We start from the raw sequence: 20,298 nt of genomic DNA on the forward strand, positions 1-20,298 counted from the left end.
GTAAATGGGACTTTTTCTTTCTTTTAATTGAAGTGTAGTCGATTTACAATGTTAGTTTCAGGTGTACTGCAAAGCAGTTCAGTTATTCATATATATACATATTTTTTTTTTCAGTTTCTTTTTCATTACGGCTCATTGTAAGATATTGAATATAGTTCCCTGTGCTATACAGTAGGTCCTTGTTGTTTATCTATTTTTTTTTCAAGAATACAGACCAGTCGTGTTGTGGGATATCCTTCAATTCGTGTTTCTCTGATGTTTTCTTGTAATTAGACTGAGATGTTAGGCATTTGGGGCAGGAATCTGGAGTCTTGTTCTTAAATGAAGTGTGTCACTCGTGTCAACGTCCCTGTTCTTGTTCCGTTTTAGAAAGCTGCCTCTTACACGGGGGAAGATGACATTCAGACGGCCAAAGACTGCCTTCTGGTTTATTCTCAGGAAGAAACTGAATCTCTCCAGGGTTCCATTGGCTGTTGCAGTTTTATTGAAGGAGAGCTAGATGACCGCTTCTTAGATGATCTAGGACTTAAATTCAAGACACTTGCTGAAGTTTGCTTGGGTCAGAAAATAGAGATGGAACCGGAAATTGAGCTGAGGCCAAAACCCAGGAGAGAAACAAACGCGAAGGCAGCTTCAAGTGCATTCTATGAGCAAACTAGGGTCCACTCAGAGAAGGCACTTTCCTCCAGTGGCAGCTTTCAGGTTCCCACACCTCTGCATGAGGCAAACACAGAGAAAGTAACTCAGGAAGTGGTCACTGAAAAGTCTGTGTCTTCTAGGCAGGGTCCAAAGGTAGCAGCTACACCACCTGAGGCACTGGCGGCTGGTAGCAGGATAGTGACAGAAACGTCCTATGCCACGGGCTCCACGGTGCCACCAAGCACGGTGGTCCTGGGCCCCGGGCAGTCCCAGGGCCTGATTGTGACGGAGCGGGTCTACACCCCGGCTTCTGCCCTGGTAGAGCAGCAGTACGCTAGGGAAGGTAACGTCCTGGTTACCGAGACAGTCCTCCAGCCTCACGGGGGGGTGTCCGGGCCTCTGGAAGGCACTCAGCATCTGCCAGATGCCCACTATGTCATGGTGAGGGAGAGAGAGCGCGTCCTCGCCCCCAGCCCGAGCGTGCAGCCCGCTCTGGCCGTGCCCAGTGCAGCCGTAGGACAGAACGTGACAGTGACCGAGAGAGTGCTGACGCCTGCTTCCGCGCTGCAGTCTAGTTACCATATTCCTGCTGAAACCTCTGTAACGGCCACAAAGACTCTGGTTTCTGGAGCTGGAGTCCCAGGCCCTCTCCCAGACTTGGGCTTAGAGGAGTCTGCTCATTCTAACCGTACCATCACCACATCTTCCACCCACATCTCCAGGCAGAGCACGGTCCAGCACTCTTACTCCTAGACGGCGCTCAGCACACACCGGCCCAGAGTGGAGCCAGCCGGGGCTGAGGGCCTGCTTTCAGGGGACCTGGCTTTTCATGAGCCTTACACACATGAGAGGCACATACACCTTGGGCTTAAATTTTTCCTCCATCACAAATATGCAGAGAACCTCACTGACTCAGCTTCTAGGCGTGCACTTCAGAAGAGCTCCAGGACTTCCTGAGGGCGTAATGATCATGCTGTCTTAGGTGCCTTTTAGTGACTCATGGCCAAACAGTACTCACAGAGCAAGTTAAACAGAGAGTAAATCTGGCTTCTAAGAATTTATCAGATGAACAGTGTCCAGTTCATGAGCCGTCCAATAGAGCCACCCACCAAACTGAGTGGGCCCCTCTGCACAGCGTTTAACGTTGCTGCTCCCTATTCCATGCTTTCCTGCACCCAGCAGATTATCAGCAACTTATTTATCCAAAGATACATGCACAGTCTGAGTAACCAGTTTTGCTTGTTTGGTTTCCTTAAGACTAGAGGCCCTCCAATTCCTGTAAGATTAATTGAATTTTGGAACACCGGCATGGTGAGAGCACACACTGCATGTTCCTGTGGGCGCGTGTGTGTCGTATAGCCTTAAAAACAGCATTATACCTTCCCTTTGTCTCTCAGTAATCATGAAAATATTAAATACTTCAAATTCAGTAAGCTAATCCAGGGCAACATTCATAAACATAAAATCACTTTATTTTTTATAGTAATAAAATATACTATTAAAAAAAAAACTCGGGATACATTATCTTCTAAATTAGTACAGCTGAATTAACTCTATCCACTGTGGTAAGAACCATGCCTGTTTCATTGCCATATGTCCCCCATGCCTATTGTGGGTGGCAAATCAGCATTTGTAGAATTAAACTGAATTTTAGAAGCCACTCTTACCTATAACTGCAAAAAATATCGAAAGACCCTTTAACTTCTGTAATTACGAGTTTGAAATTACGATTTATTCCGTGTCTCAAAGTCATTGGCTAGCTAGTCACGGCTTCCTACACGAGTGTTAAATATTAGATAGCTGACCTGAACTTGTACCTCCTGCCCTTTTTTAAGAAGTGATTTGGGTGTTTTGGCCAAATAAATAGATTGTATTTTTATTGCTCCTTGAAGAAATCATCCATCTCTAGTTTCAAAGTGTAAGTGCATACCAGTAATAATTTATTTCAATATTCTCTACAATAAAAAATGTCCATAAATTTTTTTAAAAGGCTGTAGTTTTGTGAATTTTCAGGATATTTTACTAGGAAAATGAATCTCTAAAAATTTATTTTGTATCACATTTTTTAAAAATATTGTTGACTTTTGCATTATGCAAAAGATTTTACATATTTTTACTCCCACTTTTGTATATAAGTAAAAGGCAAATATTTTTAGACACCACAAGTCTGTGGCCAAAATGAAGGTCACTGTTCTGTGCTCTAAATTGTTTACTCTCTACTTAGTCTTTGTTGTTGCTTTTTTTTTTTTTCACTATAGACTTAGTAGTTAATTTTTGCCAAGTCTGCATCAGGAATATCACTAGTGTGTGAAAATGGGGCTATGACCTACGTGCTCCAAACCGACAAAACTTGGTCTTCAACTTCCTCCTTGGGTGGGTGTGAAAAATCCTCACTTGTCTCCTGTATGTAAAGTAATCACATTTTCTAAATGGTTTTCTTTGTACGTGAAAGCATGGTTTGTATTAGTTACATTTGTTCCATGGGAGAAGCATTATATTTGTACGTGTTATCCTCAAAATATTTAAATAAAAAGATGACCTTTTGAGCAACCCTTTGCCCATATCTTTATTGCCCCATCATATTTTTACTAGGAATGTAAGTAGTCGTTAGGGAGGAGACAGCACCCTGAAGGCAGGTGTTTGTCAGACTTTGGTGTTGGTTTTCATTAGGACTGCTTATATCTGGCTCAGCCAGCCTCCTCGGAAGAACATATTTCCCTTCCTAAGAGGGGCAGACCACAAGCAGGCTCAGTTAAATATGAGTTTCAGACCATAATGAATAGCTCTTTAGTGTAAGTGTGTCCCAAAGTAAAAAATTGTGTCCACCTGAAATTCCTATTTCCCTGGCTGCTCTGTTTCTGTTTGCCAAGCCTGGTGACCTTGTTCCTAAGAGACTGGAGTTTGCTCCCCGCCTGGAAAATAATATGGGAGGAACCTGTGGATTGATTCAGCTGAAGAAGATTTGCACTTCTGACCCCAAGAGATGAAATCATTCAACCAATGTTGAGAAGCTTAGTTGCTTATTATATTTTACAAGGAAAATGATCAGAGTTTCTGTCAATACTGTAATGTCCCATTAATAAACAGTTCACAATGCAGGTGCATCAAGACGTCCTAAAGCATGAAGACTGTTCTACTTCTGGGTCCCCGGGACTCCAACCCTTAGGGGCACATGGGAGCAACTCTCAGTTGACCTCATGAATCTGTCCAGACCCAACATTCCAATCACCACCACATCAAAATTTATACAGTAAGACATTGCTTATCAAGTATCTAGAAATGAGATGTTTCAGATAACAACTCTCAGATAATTAAATCTTAACTTCTTTAACATACCAACATTTCCTAGTTTCACTATGTTCGTGTAGCTCAAATCCTCTGCATCATTATTGACTTCTTTTATCTACTTTTTCCATTAATCATTGAGGGAGGAAGGTTAGTCTCCAAATGATTGTGCGTTTGCCTGTTTCTCCTTTAATTCTTTCTCTGTTTACTTCCTGTATTTTGACACTTAACTATTTATACCTGTGTTATTAGGTACAAACACATTTAGATTTATTGTGCCTTTCTGAAAAACTGACTTACAGGCTGTCTCTCTTTATCTCTGGTTATATTCTTTGTCTTGAAATTTGCTATGCCTAACATTAACATCACCATGCTAGCGTACGCTTACTGTTCACATGCCAACCTGGAAAAAGGTAGAAGAGAAAGAAAGCAGTTTGATGATTGAATAAGCATTAAGCCAGAATGCAATGTGCAGCACGGGCCACCCATAAAGACTGGAGATGGATGAAGAAAGAGAAAAGTGGGTCATGGCATTTCTTCCCGTTTCCTACTGCCAACACCTGCCAGGCTTCTCTCTGCACAGCACCTCCCCTTTTGGGTTCAAGGACCCCTCCCCCTCTCTGCACCTGGAGGCCGTCGGTGGTGACTGCCCCCCTCCACGTGCTGCCAGACGCAGAGTCCTGGACCATCCCATGAGGTTTCCCCCACCTGCCTTACCTTTTGTATTTGACCCATTAAACTCTCCTCACCTCCGTCTGCTTCCCCCCGGGGACACTCCCTGACTCTCTCGGCTGCTTTCTTCTCCTGATACACCCAAACAGGACAATTGTGAATTTTGAAAATCCAACAGCATTTTCCAAGTAGATTTCCTATACCTGTGAGTGAACAGTGGTGTCAGTGTCTCACCCGCCTGTCTTTCATTTAATTTGCAGCCTCTAACTTGCTGCATCTCAAGCCCAAGTTGGTTCTCATTGTAAAGGCTTAATCAGAGAACTCTGAGAAGGGACTGAGGGCTTCCGACATAAAGTTGAATGATGGAGGTTTTAGTGCAGAATGGGGACTGTTTGCAGTGATTCAACATCCTTTCTGTTTATTGCAGAGTCTATATGCCGCTTGCTTGGATTATCAAGAGATTTTACTCCCTGTATTAGAGGTTTGTTTTATTATTCTGTCCTTTTACCCAAGGCTGACGCTGGGACAGAACCCAGATGCCCCATTACTTCCCCTCATCTACGGCTTTCCGCCTCTTCTAGCAGGAAGCTTGCTTTCACAACTTTCTTGAGTTGGATGTAGTTTCAAGCTTTGTCTTTTCCAACCCCTCCAAGGACCACGCCTACCATCACCCCAGGGCTCTTTCTCAGAGGAAAAAAAAAACTGGGTTGAGGAAAGGAAAACAGCCCTTGGGGTACTGCTATGAAAAAAGTGGGGAAACACGCAAAACACAAACATCATAAATGATTCTGAATATATTCTTTCTAGATGAAGCCTTAGTTGAGTTGGCTTAACAGGAAACTATGTGTACGTTCACCTGGTGCTAATTCACAGGTTTCTCCACGTGGAGATCCTCTGGACCACAGAAACAGATGGAGTAGCAGAAGCACAATGATCTGAGTGCATGCTCATAAACCACGGCCTCTGCGCTACTGGAGTAAGTGAGTGTTATATGCATTCTGGCCACAAGATGGCACTAGGCACGCAGCAAAAGAGGCAAAGCCGATCAGCGCTAAAACTAGGAGGGGAAAATTCAGCGATTTAGTAAGTTCATAAGCAATGTAAACTCACAAAGGCCAATACTTGCCTTTGCTAACTGTGCTCCTTCCAGATAAAGAATGATATGCTTCAGGATTGCCTGGGAAACGAGGCCCAGATCATGGAAGTCTGATGAAACCTGTTCGGCTCCTTTGGTGATGAAATACAAAAGGTCTTCTGAAGGTCAGTCATGAGGCTATGATTCTACAAAAATGCCGCACTTTGGAGGATGGATTGGCCAATGGCTTGACAGATAACACACTTAGCCTGGTGTGAGCTAATTTTAAGAATAGATGTTGAAACAGCTCTTACAACTCAGTATAAAAAAACAACCCAATCAAAACATGGGCAGAAGATCTTAATAGACATTTCTCCAAAGAAGACATACAGATGGCCAACAGGCACGTGAAAGGATGCTCAACATCACTAATTATTAGAGAAATACAAACCGAAACTACAGTGAGGTGTTACTGCACACTAGCATGGTCATCATCAAAAAGTTTACAAATAATAAATGCTGGAGAGGGTGCAGAGAAAGGGGAATGCTCCTATATTATTGACAGGAATGTAAATTGGTGCAGCCACTATAGAGAACAGTATGGAAGTTCCTTAAAAAAATAAAAATAGCATTATGGTATGATTTAGCAATCCCATTCCTGGGTCAATCATCCAGAAAAGATGAAAACTCTTAATTGGAAAAGATACATGCACCCCAATGTTTACAGCAGCACTATTTACAATAGCCAAGACATGGAAGCGACCTAAGAGTCCATGAACAGATGAATGGATAAAGAACATGGAATATATATAGGAATCTTGGAGTGGAATACTACTGAGCCATTAACAAGAATGAAATATTGCCATTTGCAGCAACATGGATGGACCTAGATATTAGCATACTGAGTGTAGTAAGTCAGACAGAGAAAGACAAATATTACATGGTATCATTTATATGTGAAATCTAAAAAATAACACAAATAAATTTATTTACAAAACAGAAATAGTCTCACAGAGATAGAACACAAACTTATGGTAACCAAAGGGAAAAGACAGGGAAGGATAAATTAGTAGTATGAGATTAGCAGATACACACCACTGTATATAAAATTAACAACAAGTATCTACTGTGTAGCACAGAGAACTGTATTCAATACCTTGTAATAGCTTATAATGGAAAATAATCTGAAAAATATATAAATGTATAAAATTGAATCACTTTTCTCTACCCTTGAAACTAACACAATATTGTAAGTCAACTATACTCCAATATTTAAAAAGTAAAATAATAATAATAATAATGAAAAGAATAGACATTGACTCTTTCTGCAAGACAAGATTCAGTTAAACCAACATGTGTTGCCTTCTCACTACATGCAGAGCACTGCTTAGTGCCTTAAAGGTCATTTAAAGGTGAGGATGCCCCAGGCTTTGCCCTTTGGGGGCCCACACAGTAGTGGAGGTGGTAGTTACAAACACCTTATTCTGAAAATCATGACAGACTGTAATAAACAAGACATCAAAGAGAGAAGGAAAAGGCCAAGGCTGCTGTGAGAGATGAGTCCGTCTGTGAGGCAGGGCTGGGAATATTTAAGGAGACTTCTTAGAGAGGAAGGCTTTTCATGAACAGTGAAGATGAAGCCAACAGGCTTCAGCTGGATCAGAGGCTCACCTCACCGAGGGAGGGTGGCTGGTGTCTGGGAAATGACAGGCAGCAAACGCAGCAGAAGATATGGATGAAGGTTAGGTGCAGACCGCAGGTTAAGGCTGTGGCACCAGACTCTGTACAGCTGAGAGTCACAGGAAATTTCTGAGCAGGACAATCATATGATCAGGGTCTAGAAAGAGGAGGATGGGCTGCAAGTCTGCACGTGGGAGATGCTAAAGAAGAATGTTGGGGAAAGTTGAAAATAACTTCAACTCATGTGAAAGTTAAGTGTTAGCCTTTTTTTTTTTTTCTCTGATATTCATTGATTTTCCCTTGTATTCCAGTGCCTCTTTCCTTGGTGTAGAGTAAAACATAAATGTTATGTCAACAAGGTCACTGAACCAACAGAGAGGCCCGTTATAATTATAGAAAAATGTTTCCCTAAACGAAATCGGGAGATGGCACTTAACAAAAGATTTGTTTTCCTGACTTGTGAGTTTATTTGTGTACAAAACCTTACAAAGTTAAGCACTCAGAGTAACACCGAGTTATTTACTTAATGATTCCTTTACAGTTAAAAAATAATAAAAGTATTTGAAATTAGACTATTCCAGAAAATCATTGACCTATGTTTGGTCCCATGATGGTGTGGTTTTGCCTGGGTCTCCCTTATGAAGTTATAAGATTTCTGAGCCAAGTATTTTGTCTTTATTTATTTTTGTAGCCTCAGTATATAATGCAGGCCTTAATAGATGACAGGTACTCATTTTTTTGTTGTTGTTGAGTTGACTTTGAATTAAACTGAATACTACTGAAATTAATTAAATGACATTCTTTGTACCACCAGATATTTCCCCAACATTCTACTGGAAACCTCATCTATGCAGTGAATTTGAAAGAATTTTCAGAGAACACCCCTATTTCCATCACCAAATTCCATCATATATTTTACTCTTCTTTCTTTATCACATGTCTATCTACCCACCCATTTCTCTATCCATCCACCTTCTTTTCTATGAATTTCAAATTAAATTGGAGAGCCATAAGTACACTCCCCGCTAACAATGTCAATGTGCAGATCTTTAACTCGAGCTCAAGATTTGTTTATATTTTTCCCCCTGAGGTAAAATTACAGACAATGAAATGTACCAATTGTAACTGTGCATTTGTTAAGTCTTGACAAACGCACATACCTGTGTAACTCAAAGATGTATAATAAAAAAACAAAGTATACTAAAAAAAATATTCAGATTTAGCAGCTCAGTTTCTGAGATTTCACATGAGGAGATAACCTTACAATTAAGACAAGATGTGTGCGGAAGGATGGTCATTGCAGTGTTGTTAATCATGCAAAAACTGTAAACAGCAGGTTACTGGTGGAGTTCATTAAGAAGCAGCGCCGTGCAATGCCATGTGTGGATTAATGGGACACTTTAATGTTACAAAACGGTGACACTCCTAAATTATTTTCAGGAATTGCAAGGATACAGGGGGACATGGAATAGGTATTCCCACCACTCCGTCTGACCTTTGTGACGATGGCACTTGCAGCAGGCTTAATGGCCCACTTTTCAGACGAGCCAGCCACAGTGTGCGGCCCATGCTGGGTGAACCTTTCACATGTGGTGGCCTTCACTACTGGGTGCTTCTCAGAACTTGTTGTCACTGCAGTCAGTCTTGAAGAGGGGAAAATAAATGTGCATGTCACTTTGGAATAATCACACTCTGAAGCCACAGAGAGACACTGGTACATGACAATAGAAGTGGTAATAATAATAGTATCCAATACTTTCTGGGTACTTTCTATGGGCAGGCACTCTGCTAATGAAGCATCTCTCATACAAATCTGTTTTCATCCTCTCAACAATCCTAGAGAGACATCCTATTATCTTCTCCCATTTTATGGATGAGTAAACTGAGGGTTGGTGCAGTTCCTCACTATGAAAAGCTGGACAATCTGTCTTGTGCCTTCATCAGACACACAGCCCTAGCTAAAGAAATGATGACAGGAAGATGAGAAAGCCAAGAGTGAGAGGGCCTTCGGGACTGCAGACATCTGTTTGTTGTGTCTTCCAATCTTTGGGTTTGTTGGGACAGAGAGGGGCTTCTTTAAAAACCATCCAAGAGCCAAAGACACAGAAGAGAGTTGGGTTTTTTTCCCCTAAATTGCTCCAAACTATTTTTCATCACTACAAACAAAAGCACAGGGCAGAAATTTCCATGCACCTGTGATCTACCATCGGCTAATCCTCTTTGGCTGTCACTTAGCAACCGGGTAACAAATGGAGGTTGGCGTCCCCAGGCTGATCAACATTCTTCTTTAGTCAAAAGATCACAGTTATTACAAAATACAGCCAACAGCCCTGAGGCTTACAGGGGTTTTAAAGGTCAGGCAAAGTTGTTGTTGGTTTGGTTTGGTTTTTTCCCTTCTGTGCAAAACAAGTCTTCTTTGTTTGTTTGGCTTAGAAAACTCATATGAAAAAGACCAGACTCTGGACTGTGGGGAGGGTCCCAGCTCGCTCCGTCTCTGAAACCCTGGGAGGTTTTTGCGCCCATTACTCAGCCTCTGCAGTGTCTCAGCTTTCTGCATCTACAGAAAATCCACACCAGCCCCTGACAGTAAAGACTAGCTGGAGAATGCTTTGAAGTCTCCAAAGAAATTGTCAAGGCTAGCTTTTGTCAGTGGAGAAAACAGCAATGATTTGTAATAAGTGAGGAAAACACATTCACAGACTCAAAGGGAGCTGAAATGAGCTTTGAAATTCAGCTAGAACCATGCTCCCATTCAGAGGCTCCTCCTGACCAATGAAAGTAGGAAAAGGTTGGGGGGAGTACCTTCGTTCTCTGTTATCCACTCCCATTCATAGCTTGTGTACGGAAGTTCTTCCCTAAGTCTCACTGGAATCCCTCATGCTGCTGTTTCAAGCTAATCTCTTCTTGTACTCTTCACAATGGAGGCATCTATTTTTCTTACGATTTTTCTTAGTCTTTTTATTAACGTGGCATGCCTCATGAATTCACATGGACCTTTCTCTTCTCCAGCGTCAATTTTTAAATCATTTATCAGACAGACATGTCCAAGCATGGCACTCGGCTGAGCCCTGGACATACAAAGATCATTACGAAGTGGTCCTTGCAGGCGAGGTGCTTACGGTCTCGTGTGGTGAAGGAGATACTTAACGCGTGAGGTTCAGGAGTTCCTTGTTTTTGAAAGTTTGCATTCTGATGAATGTCCGTTCAAAACTACCTTATTTTTTTCATCTCAACATTTCAGCTATATATGTATCACTAAAATTCAATTATTTCTTTATTTTTCACCGGCAGATCGTGGCTGGGGAGGAGCAGGGGCAGCAATAGCAGATGGGCACGCCCTCTAGTGGCAAAATGAGAGAAAAGGAACATTGAACTTCTCCCATTGCACCTACGTGGAGTAGCAGTAAATTAATGTATTTCCTGGATTTAAGGTACCATAAATTATAAGACAGAGCCATTGCTAGAATAAGAGAACAAAAAGACCAAAAGTGGGAGTGAAGTACAATCAACACATACGCCTTCTGGATCCTAGAACTCCAAGGGAAGTGTGAGGGGGCCACGTCAAGGAAATACAGTGGTGCGTTTGTACTGTCTTCCTTTCTCTGTGCACAGCTAGTGAGGGGTGATGAGTGCGGCTGACAGTGGACTGCGATGCACCAAGTACCGGCTGTCTGCTACTTCCCAGTCATCCTGCTGAAGGGACATCGTGGTTCCCGTTTAACACCTGGCAAGAGCAAGGCTCAAAGAAATCATCTACCTCGACCTTAGATATTTAACCAAAGACCCAGGATTTAAACTCTGGAGTTGACGTACAAAGTCCAAGATTGTTCCACCCTCCTAAGCTTCCTTCTGCTTTCCGCCCAAATGCTAGGGCTTCCTGGCTGCTGTGCTTGAAGACACTCAGTCCCCAGCACACGTGACAAGGTACTATTCCACCAGGGAAGGTGGGTCCCCTGAGCTCCGTTTGCACGCCGTTTCACTCCATCCCCACTCCCAGGGGACGTCCTTGAGCCGTCAGTTCCAGGAACTGCTCCACCTCAGAAACCTCTGTCTCAAGTCCCTGCCTTCCCAGGCATGTCTCCATCCCCACCACATGCACTCTTCAGCTTTCTGGAGGCTTTTAGAAACCTCCTCCCTGCTTCTGGATTCTCCCTAAATTTCTAGAAGCTCCCTAAATGGTCCTGACAGGCCCTGATTCCCCCACAGCCTGGGCTTGGAATTCAGGAAACCAGGAGTGTCCAGGCAGGGGGCCTTGGAGATGCTGAGAGGACAGGTGGGCCAGCGGAGACCCAGAATCAGGAGATGAGGGCCAAGAGGGTGGCCGCCTGCCTCATCAGTGGAGGTAAATGTTGGGAGCCTTCGAATCTAGCAGAAGGTTCCAGCATTGGCCCAAGAGACCTTTTGGAATTAGCCTCATCTCAAGGGAGAGCAGCAAAGGGCATCCAGGGACAGCCTGGCTATACCAAAGCAGAGATCAACAGGAGGAGTATGGGCAGATTTCCCCTGGTACCCGGGGACTGTGTACCCGGGAAAAAGAGGAGGGAGCGAGACGTAAGCCAGTTTAAGTCAACTTAGACATGAGTGTTTTAAACTGTAAGAGGCAGAATTCCCTTAATTGGGCAAGTTAAGTAGCATTTCCCCTCCCATCACTGGTAGAAATGGGGGCTCCAAACGTAGGTTAGAGAAAGTAAATGCAAGCCAACATTCTGCACGTCTGAGTAGCGTCTGTCTTAGCCAAGTTGTGTTCGGGAGGGAGCGTGGCCGTGTGTATTACAGGATCAGACTGAATACTGGGACATGATGGAATCATGGGAGGAGCTCAGAACGCAAGAGTCTGGAAGGGGGGTGAGACACTCAGGGAAAACTCGCTGTCCAGACCTCCTGAAGCACTGGCGGGACGTGCTGATCAGAACCGGCTGGGAAACAGGAAAGCCAAGTGCTGGTGGGTCACTGAGGAGCGCTGCAGTAGGGTTGCTTGTGTGTGGCGGGGATGCGGGGACAGGGCACTGCAGATCCACTGCCACGTGGCTGGTGGTTGATTGTCATTCAGATGCACCAACAATCAGAAAAAAGAGCTGGACGCTGGAGGGAGGCAGCAAGGACAACCTGGAAGCCACCGGATACCATGCATCCGGCTATCACCATATCAGCCTGCAAAGTGCTTCAGAGCAAAATGCCATGACTTCCTTTCTGCCTCTCTAATCTCATGCATGTCAGCCAACTCTAACTCAGACCACAGAGGGAAGGCGACTCTGGAATACACAGTGGATTCTGTTCCTCCAGTAACAAAGGTGGCTGTTGAACAATCCAGAATACTGTGTATAAATTTCAGTCCTGCTCCAGAACAGCTTTAAGCTTATTAAATACACGCCTGCATAGCAGTGTCAAATAAAACTAGTTGGATGCGGAGAAAGCCAGGACAAAAGCAGACACTCGGAGCAGATCTGATACTAAAATTCACTCTGTAGACGGACTGTTCGTCACGTGGTAGCTGGCATGTGACAGACTGTCTGATTGTCAGCACAGTTCATGACCCACACATGCTCGATGACTGGTAGCAACATTTCCGCCCAGACTGTCCCTCTTCCTCAGCGTGGAGTTCTCGTCTCCGGTTACTCCACGGACAGCAGCAGGATGTGGGAAACAAGAGGCTAGGAAATACTGGCTTCCTGTTTGGCTCCCGTTTAGGGGCCCCGAGAGTAGTTTTGGAACTCTTTTTTCAGCAGGGATAGAGAGCAATCCAACAGGTTGGCTGAGATGTCAAAGAGCAGCGTGGCTGAACTTTATATTTTCTGAGCAGGACCTAAAAGACCCCAAGGCATTAAAACACTGCAGCCAGCACTGTCCTTCACCCTCACAATTGCCGTTCCTTGGACCATCTTCTTTCCTGGCTGATAAAAGCCAAAAATGCCAGACACCAGATTTGCCACCCTCCCCTGTGGTCAGGACCTGGACTTGTGGCCCCATCCTGGCTAATGGGCTCAAGGGAAAGATGTGGAAAAGCTTTTCTTCCTAATAAACAGAAACGCCCTTCTTCTGCTCAGGTGGCTGCTGTCTGAAGACACGACGGGGGCAGAGGTGGTGGCCACCTTGACAGCCTGCAGGGTAAGTCATGTGAGTCCTAGAGAAGCTGGACCCAGAGCGGAGGCACCATGAGGAACTGAGACAACCTGCCCCTACCTACGTCTCGACCCCTCACAGGTCAGTGGAGGAGCACGTGTTGTCCAAGCCAGTCTCGCTCGGGTGTTCCATTTCACACAGACTCACCCCAAGCTTGTACCATCATAGCATTCCCAGTTTTGCAAGGAGTCCACTGCCTTTCACAGACCCATAAACTACACTAGGATATCCGAGCACGCCTACCCAGGGGCCACACACGAAGACCCCGATGGTCTGCCTGGTCCTCCGGGCTTTCTCTCCTCTTCCCGGTCAGTTTCTGCTAACTCGTGGCTTTGCAGCTTTCTCTCATCAAAGATCTGCTGGCCAGCTAGGTTTTTACATTGATCATAGGCCCCAGAGGTATTAACACACTTTGCCAATAATGAGCTTTGTTCTTCTTCCAAATATGACTTTCAATTCCTGCCCAGAGCATCCTTGCACCCCAGGTAACCACATGCCCCAGCCCTGATACTGCCAGGCCGGGTCACCCCACACCCACCAAACCTGTCGCACCTACCGGCAGCAACATCAAATTCATTAGACTCTTAGACATTCTTCTGTATCAACTCTAATCAGGTTACTTGTTTGCATGGCAGCCTTCTGCAGTAGTTACTGTAACAATTCTAGTATCTGTCAGTGGAAAATGCACTCAACAAACAGTCCTTAGCCTGCTACGCACCCAGGCTGTCATTAATACAGAGAACGTAGTTGAATTTTCACCGTAGGCACGGGTGAGAGTTTCACTGCCGTCTGTTCCAAAGCTAAACTCTGATTTTGGTCATTATTTATAAGTTATAACTAAGGCATCCAGTTGTCCCTGAGTTTATGCAAACACGTCCTTCACCAGAGAAGGTAAGCAGGATCTTGGTGCATGAATTTTGCTGCTCATCCTTCTTGGTTGAGGACCTCAGCCTTGGCTTCAGCTCTGACATGAAGTGCGTTTGGACACACTCTGATGTCCTGATCCAGGCAGGGGACAGGGCCAGACCATCAAGCACGTCCCCAGCCCCTGCGCTGAGCCTGGTCCTGGCGCTGACCAGCAGCCTTGGCAGGCAGGTCCGCTAAAGGTCAGAGCCTGCCTTTCTGCCCCAGGAATCAGCGTCAGGCTGTTCCGAGTGTGGCCCCTTCGCCTGGGCCCACCTCCCACCCGCCACAGCCCCAACCTGTCCCCAACCTCACCTCTAATTGGGGTCATTTATTATGTATTTATTTCCAAGTGTTAAATTGTACCTGGACACCCAGGCTTATAAAAGTAGACACATATATGAGTGCATTTTCTCATGTGACTTATTAGAATAATAACATTCTATTATATACAATAATAATATTCTATGATTATGTCCACAGGGCTCTCTCATCTGTAACCCTAGAAAGAGTCTGCCTCGTTTCGATTTTGCCTTCTCTCACTTCCATTCTTTCCTTATTCCCAATATTAGCAACTAAAGAAAGAAGTATTTTAATTCCATCACCCAAGAAAATCTTCCCCAGATGGCTGCTGGAACACATTTTACTTTCATTTAAAATTGACTGAAGTTACCAAAAAGAATGGAAAGTAATAATAAAATGAAACCCTAATAGCTTGAAACAGCAACGTATTACCATCCTCACTAGCTTGGTTATCCAGGGCAATTCTTTCTAGCAGGATTCTTTTCTATGGAGGCAAGTAAAGGTGAGAGGAGAAGAAACGGGTGTGTAAAAATAGAAGCAAACAGAACATGGGCCTTCTGCAAGTCTCAGCCCGCAAGTAAAAAGGAAGGATGGGGCTGAGTCAGCGGGGTGATTGGGAAACGCATGAGTTTCCACAACCCCTTTGCTGAAATAGTAACAGGACAACATTAAAATTCGGGCATTTCCCCTTTGGTCTACATGCAGTCTAACAGTTCTCGCTTTTGCTCCCCTGAACCTGAGCTGTGCTCTGGAGGGAATCAGCTGCTGAGAAATGGTCCTTTCCTCAGCCAACTTTAGGAGACGGAGCAACGGGACTGAAAGTCACAAAGAATCTTGCCTGTGACCAAGGAGTCATGAATTGGCTGCAATGTTCCAGAATCCCCCATCCTCCTTGCATCGGTTAAGACGTCACGGTTGCTGACTGTTTCTGAGAATAAGTTCCCCTAAGTCTAATCAGTCTGGGGACCAAGGGGACCTTGTGTGAACTTAGGGTCGGAGAGGTTCCCATGCTTCAGAGCTGTGTCAGTTATACGATATGGGTCGTTCCTCTTTGAGTCAGAGAACATGTGCCTGGGGAAGTAGGAACTCCCTGTGCGTGCTAGGTGAAGCAAACCTGGTTAAGATTAAGAAGTGTAACTGGAGAAGTTGAGATTATTTTTAAAGCTGGGTCAATCATTCCAGCTGCTAATCCAAAACCATTTCTACCATTTCTACTGGACGAAAGCCTGCACATGGATGTTTATATCCGCTTTCCTCATCACTGCCAAAACATGGAAGCAACCAAGACGTCCTTCGGTAGGTGAATGGATACATAAACAGAGGTGCGTCCAGACGATGGAATATCATTCAGCCGTAAAGAGGAAGGAGCTATCAAGCCATGAAAAGATGTGGAGGAAATTTAAATGCATGTGAAAGAAGCCTATCTGAAAAGGTTCCATATTGTGTGGTTCCCACTGTGTGACATTCTGGAAAAGGCAAAACTATGGAGACAGTTAAAAAATCTGTGATTCCCCAGGATTAGAGGGGAAAGAGGGCTGAACAGGTGGAGCACAGAGGGGTTTAGGGAAGTGAAACGACTCTGTGTGACCCTACAATGGTGGGTACGTATCACTACATCCACCAAAACCATATTATGTACAATGCAAAGAGTGACTTCTAAAGTAAACGATCAACTTCAAGTAATAATAATGTTGCCCATTAACTGGAACAAATGTACCACGCTAATGCAAGACATTATTAATTGGGGAAATTGTGGGGTGGGGGAGTTTAACGGGGTGTCTGGGAGTCCTCTGTACTCATTTTTCTGTAAACTTAAAACCGCTCCAAAAATACTCTAAAAATGTTTTTAAAAATTTGCCCAGTATTGTCCTTTCTAATGTTATCTTTTCAATAACAAAGGGTTAAAATGACAGGTGAGTTAAGCTTTTGTGCCGGCTAGTGTGATTTGTGGCAGTTATAAAACAGGTCTGCAAAATTCTTTGACCCTCTTCCCGTGGAAAGGTGAGGTCTATGTCAAGTGCCCTTGGATATGAACTCTGTGGCTGTTTGACCAAAATATACCGTGGAAATTACACAGTACAGTGTGCAGAATCAACTCTCAATAAATTGGCAGATTCAAACAAAAAATTCCTCAGTGTTTCCCTATAGATAATGCTCTCACACGTTTAGTTAAGGACTTTCCTGACCTCAAAGAACACACAATGACCTTGAGGTAGACGGTCCCAGTTCAGGGTGTTGGAAAGGCATTCCTGAGTAGGAAGACAATGGAGCCTGGAGAGTGAATTTCAGTCACAGCTCTGGGGTCCTCAGTGAAGATTTGAGTGGTCCGGTGTAGGTTAATTGTCCAAATCTTTCTCCATTTCTCATCTCTAAAATGTAGATTGAAAAAAGTAACTATCTGGCAAAGCTGTTGTAAGGATTCCCCGTACATTGCCTGGCACACGGCAAGCCCTCCACAGAGACCTGCTGGATGCTGCTCTGTGCAAGTGGCCACACCTCTCCGAACCTCAGTTTTTTCATCTACAAAGTGGGAGTTTATTCTGGGGACGACGAAGGTGTCTTCCAGGCCAGGCTGTCTAGGTTTCTAGAATTAAGGTCTGGCTGAAGTAAAGACAGCACCAGGAAACTAGGTGTTATGAGAAGCTGTTGAAGGGAAAGAAAGGAAAGAATAGACACGAACTGAGAGCTGGTTCTTGCTTAAGCCAGTGCTTTCCAGACCTTGTTTCCTCTGATCCTTCCCAAGCCCCACCCTCAGGGCTTTTGCCAAAGAGGGATGGGAGACTCCCCCACTCCCCCAGGGGGTGGAAAGGCAGGATCTGAACACAGGTCTGTCTGGCTTACAGCCCACGTGGTTTACTCCAGGCTCCCCTCTTCTACTTCCAGGAGGCCCCCAGGTGTCTTCCACTTGGGACAGAAGGAGGCTTGGAAATACTGGGAACAATTTAACAATACAATGTGATGGCCCAAGGAGATTTTCTCTGCAGGAACGGAGCATAATGAATCCCGCTAACAAGTGAGGGAAATCCCAGAGGTGAACAGAGATATGAATATCTAAGAAGGTTCATGGCCACAGTGGTGCCCCTGCAACACAGCTCTGAATGAGAGCCTGTTCTGTCTTCGTTCAGAAGAGGAGTGTTTTCTGAGTGCCTCTCAGCCCTGACTTCCTGCTGGTGCAGCAACTCCAGCCTGGCAGCGAAGAGGAAGCAGTGATGAGAAAATCAATTATGCTGAGCTCTAACGGCGAGACACGTCTCCTTTGTGTAGACACTGTTTCCCTTGTAGTCGCTGGCTTTCACTCGCCCAGTCTGGCCCCTTGCAGCCCATGTAAGACTTGAAATTGCAACCCTTATACATTCAAGTCCAGATTATCCTTCTTAAAGGGAATCAACCATTGTTGAAATCCCCAGATAATCCCTCAACCTCATTTGCGCCATTTTTTTCACTGCTTTCCCAGAAAACCCAAGCTCTAAATTGAAAGAACAAACGAGGAAAAGTTGATGGCTTTGAACGTCAGATCTAAGCCAAGGATCCAAGCAAACACGGCACCAGGCCCCCAAGGACGGCCCCTCCTCCCCAGGAGCTCCCAACTCCCAAGTCCACTCCTCTTCAGAAAGTCTCGGGCTGGTGGGTACAGCCCCAGTAGAAGCAAGGAGGCCACTTCCAGGCTGGAGGAAGTCTTGGGCAGCAGAGGCAGTACATCCCCCTCCCATGAGCCCAGATCAGAGCACAAGCTGGCTGCCTCTCAGGTTTGGATCTTAATCCCTAATTTGACTCTAAAAGCATCCAGTGCAATAGCTGTAGGGCAACACTGGGAAATAACTAACGAGACAGAGCCAAAGAGGTTTCTAGAGCAATCGTGCCTGAGGGTCCTAAACACTGAGCAGACATCCTGGAGATTTTGGACTTGGGATGGTCCACAGCGCCCCTCTCCCCAAGATCCCACCTTAATCTGGTCTCCCAGCTAAAGCCAGAAGCACATGGCGGCTGACTGAATATGCCCTTCTGTCGAAGTTACGGGCCCTGTGTTTCCTCCCAACTCTGTTAGGAGTCCTAGCCGGCCACAAAACAGAGACACCAAGACAAGGAAGGGCAGGTAGTCAGGAGGGGAGAGGAAGGAAAGTGGGGAACATGAAGATGGGGTCCTCATGGAAATGTCAGGATTGAAACCCCATCTCCCTTCTGTCTCCTCTTTCTTTGTTGGATCTTTGAAACTTATATTTTACTCTAGTCCCCCACTAAAAACACTCTCCTCCCCAGGGACCTTCACAGCCACAACCTGACCTTGGCCCCTCTCTTTCCCCCCAGCGTGCTGGTCAATTTCCATCTGAACTGCCAGCCAAGCACTTGATTACATGCCTCTGGTTTCAAGTGTGTAAAGCTGGTTCCTCTCCTAGCAAGGGGTTTCAGTGGCCTGAGGACAGGATTATGCTAGAAATTTCCTTTGCAACAAAGACCTAGTAGTGCAGCTAAGACCTTTGCCCCGAGAAGTGTGTTGACTCACTAATTGCACTCCCTCCAGCCAGCACGCCACCTCCTCGGAAGATGAAGGCGTTGGCAGATGAACACTCGAGAGCGCCCCCTTCAGGACCAACCTCTGCGGGCTCGGGGTGCCTTGTAGACAATGACAGTAGTCAGGGTCTGCCAGTCCTTGGCCCAACCATCGAAGGTGACTGAAGTTGATATTTTATCCAGAAACAGAAGAGTGTTTTTCAAACACGCATGCACACTTGATTTATAAAATACAAAGTCACTGCAAGGCATTGTTGACCTTTTATTAATTTTTTTGTCAGAGCGTTTTTTTCCCTAAATAGGTAAACATAAGGAGTTCAGGCCAAAGGAATTTTTTTACATTAGAAAAAGAATTTCTCCATCATGTTAGACTGAGCCACACACCAAATGCTGACGTCTTCTTCCATTCAGTCAACACTCAGGGTCCTCCTGACTCCCCATTCCTGAACTCAGCCTGCCACAGTGTTCATTCCTCTGAACGAGTATTTTTTTTTTAACATTTTTGTTATTGAGTTATAGTCATTTTACAATGTTGTGTCACATGAGGGAGTATTTTTTGAACCTGCCAAAGATACACTTCTGAATCCACAGAAGCTCAAAGCCCAGGGCAAAGTTTAAATACTACTGATGCAATTGTCACCCTTGACCTATTTGCTGGGAGCAGCAATCATACACAGTCTAGAAATGTGATGCAAACAGTTCTATTCTAGCTGACAATAAACAAGTTCCCCCCAACCCTCCCCCCATCAGATTATTCAGGTGCCCATCCTTGCGTGGCAAGGAGGGGGAGACCGTGAATTTCCATCTTACAGCCTAGCAATAACAGAAGTGACAGAGCTTCTCTCTCTCCTTGACCTAATTTACTACCTTTATTCTCACAAACTATCTGGCGTGCTAGCCAGCCGGCAGAGTGAATCTCGCTGAAATCAATGGCCATCACTTGAACGCCATGATAACTACTTATATTTCCACATGCTTCATAATCCAAAAGGCAATGACCAAGTCAATAATATCCAAATAAATATCCAGAGTCTCACGGGACTTCCGTATTTTAGGATGCTAATATTTGTGTTCGGACAAAAGTGAAACAAGTCTCCGATCGAGTTATGATA

General features: G+C 44.7%; 2 protein-coding genes and 1 long non-coding RNA gene across 5 annotated transcripts in view; 1 reads left to right on the forward strand and 2 right to left on the reverse strand.

Annotated features, from left to right (window-relative positions):
• Nucleotides 1-3,189, forward strand: part of DSG2 (desmoglein 2) — a 49,120-nt gene extending 45,931 nt beyond the window's left edge. For all 3 annotated transcript variants that reach the window (XM_032467169.1, XM_032467170.1, XM_032467171.1), the window contains one exon: nt 370-3,189. In XM_032467169.1, coding sequence (XP_032323060.1) covers nt 370-1,392 — 1,023 coding nt within the window. In that variant the 3' untranslated portion in view covers nt 1,393-3,189. The remainder of the gene's footprint in view (nt 1-369) is intronic.
• Nucleotides 1-20,298, reverse strand: part of B4GALT6 (beta-1,4-galactosyltransferase 6) — a 124,617-nt gene that overhangs the window by 18,429 nt on the left and 85,890 nt on the right. The gene's annotated exons all lie outside the window — the stretch shown is intronic.
• The window catches only part of LOC116659524, a 38,356-nt gene that overhangs the window by 1,790 nt on the left and 16,268 nt on the right, over nt 1-20,298 (reverse strand). The window contains exon 2 of the long non-coding RNA XR_004314886.1: nt 8,847-8,994. This is a non-coding gene — a long non-coding RNA (uncharacterized LOC116659524). The remainder of the gene's footprint in view (nt 1-8,846; nt 8,995-20,298) is intronic.

Source organism: Camelus ferus, chromosome 24, assembly GCF_009834535.1.
Source record: "Camelus ferus isolate YT-003-E chromosome 24, BCGSAC_Cfer_1.0, whole genome shotgun sequence".
NCBI lineage: Eukaryota > Metazoa > Chordata > Mammalia > Artiodactyla > Camelidae > Camelus > Camelus ferus.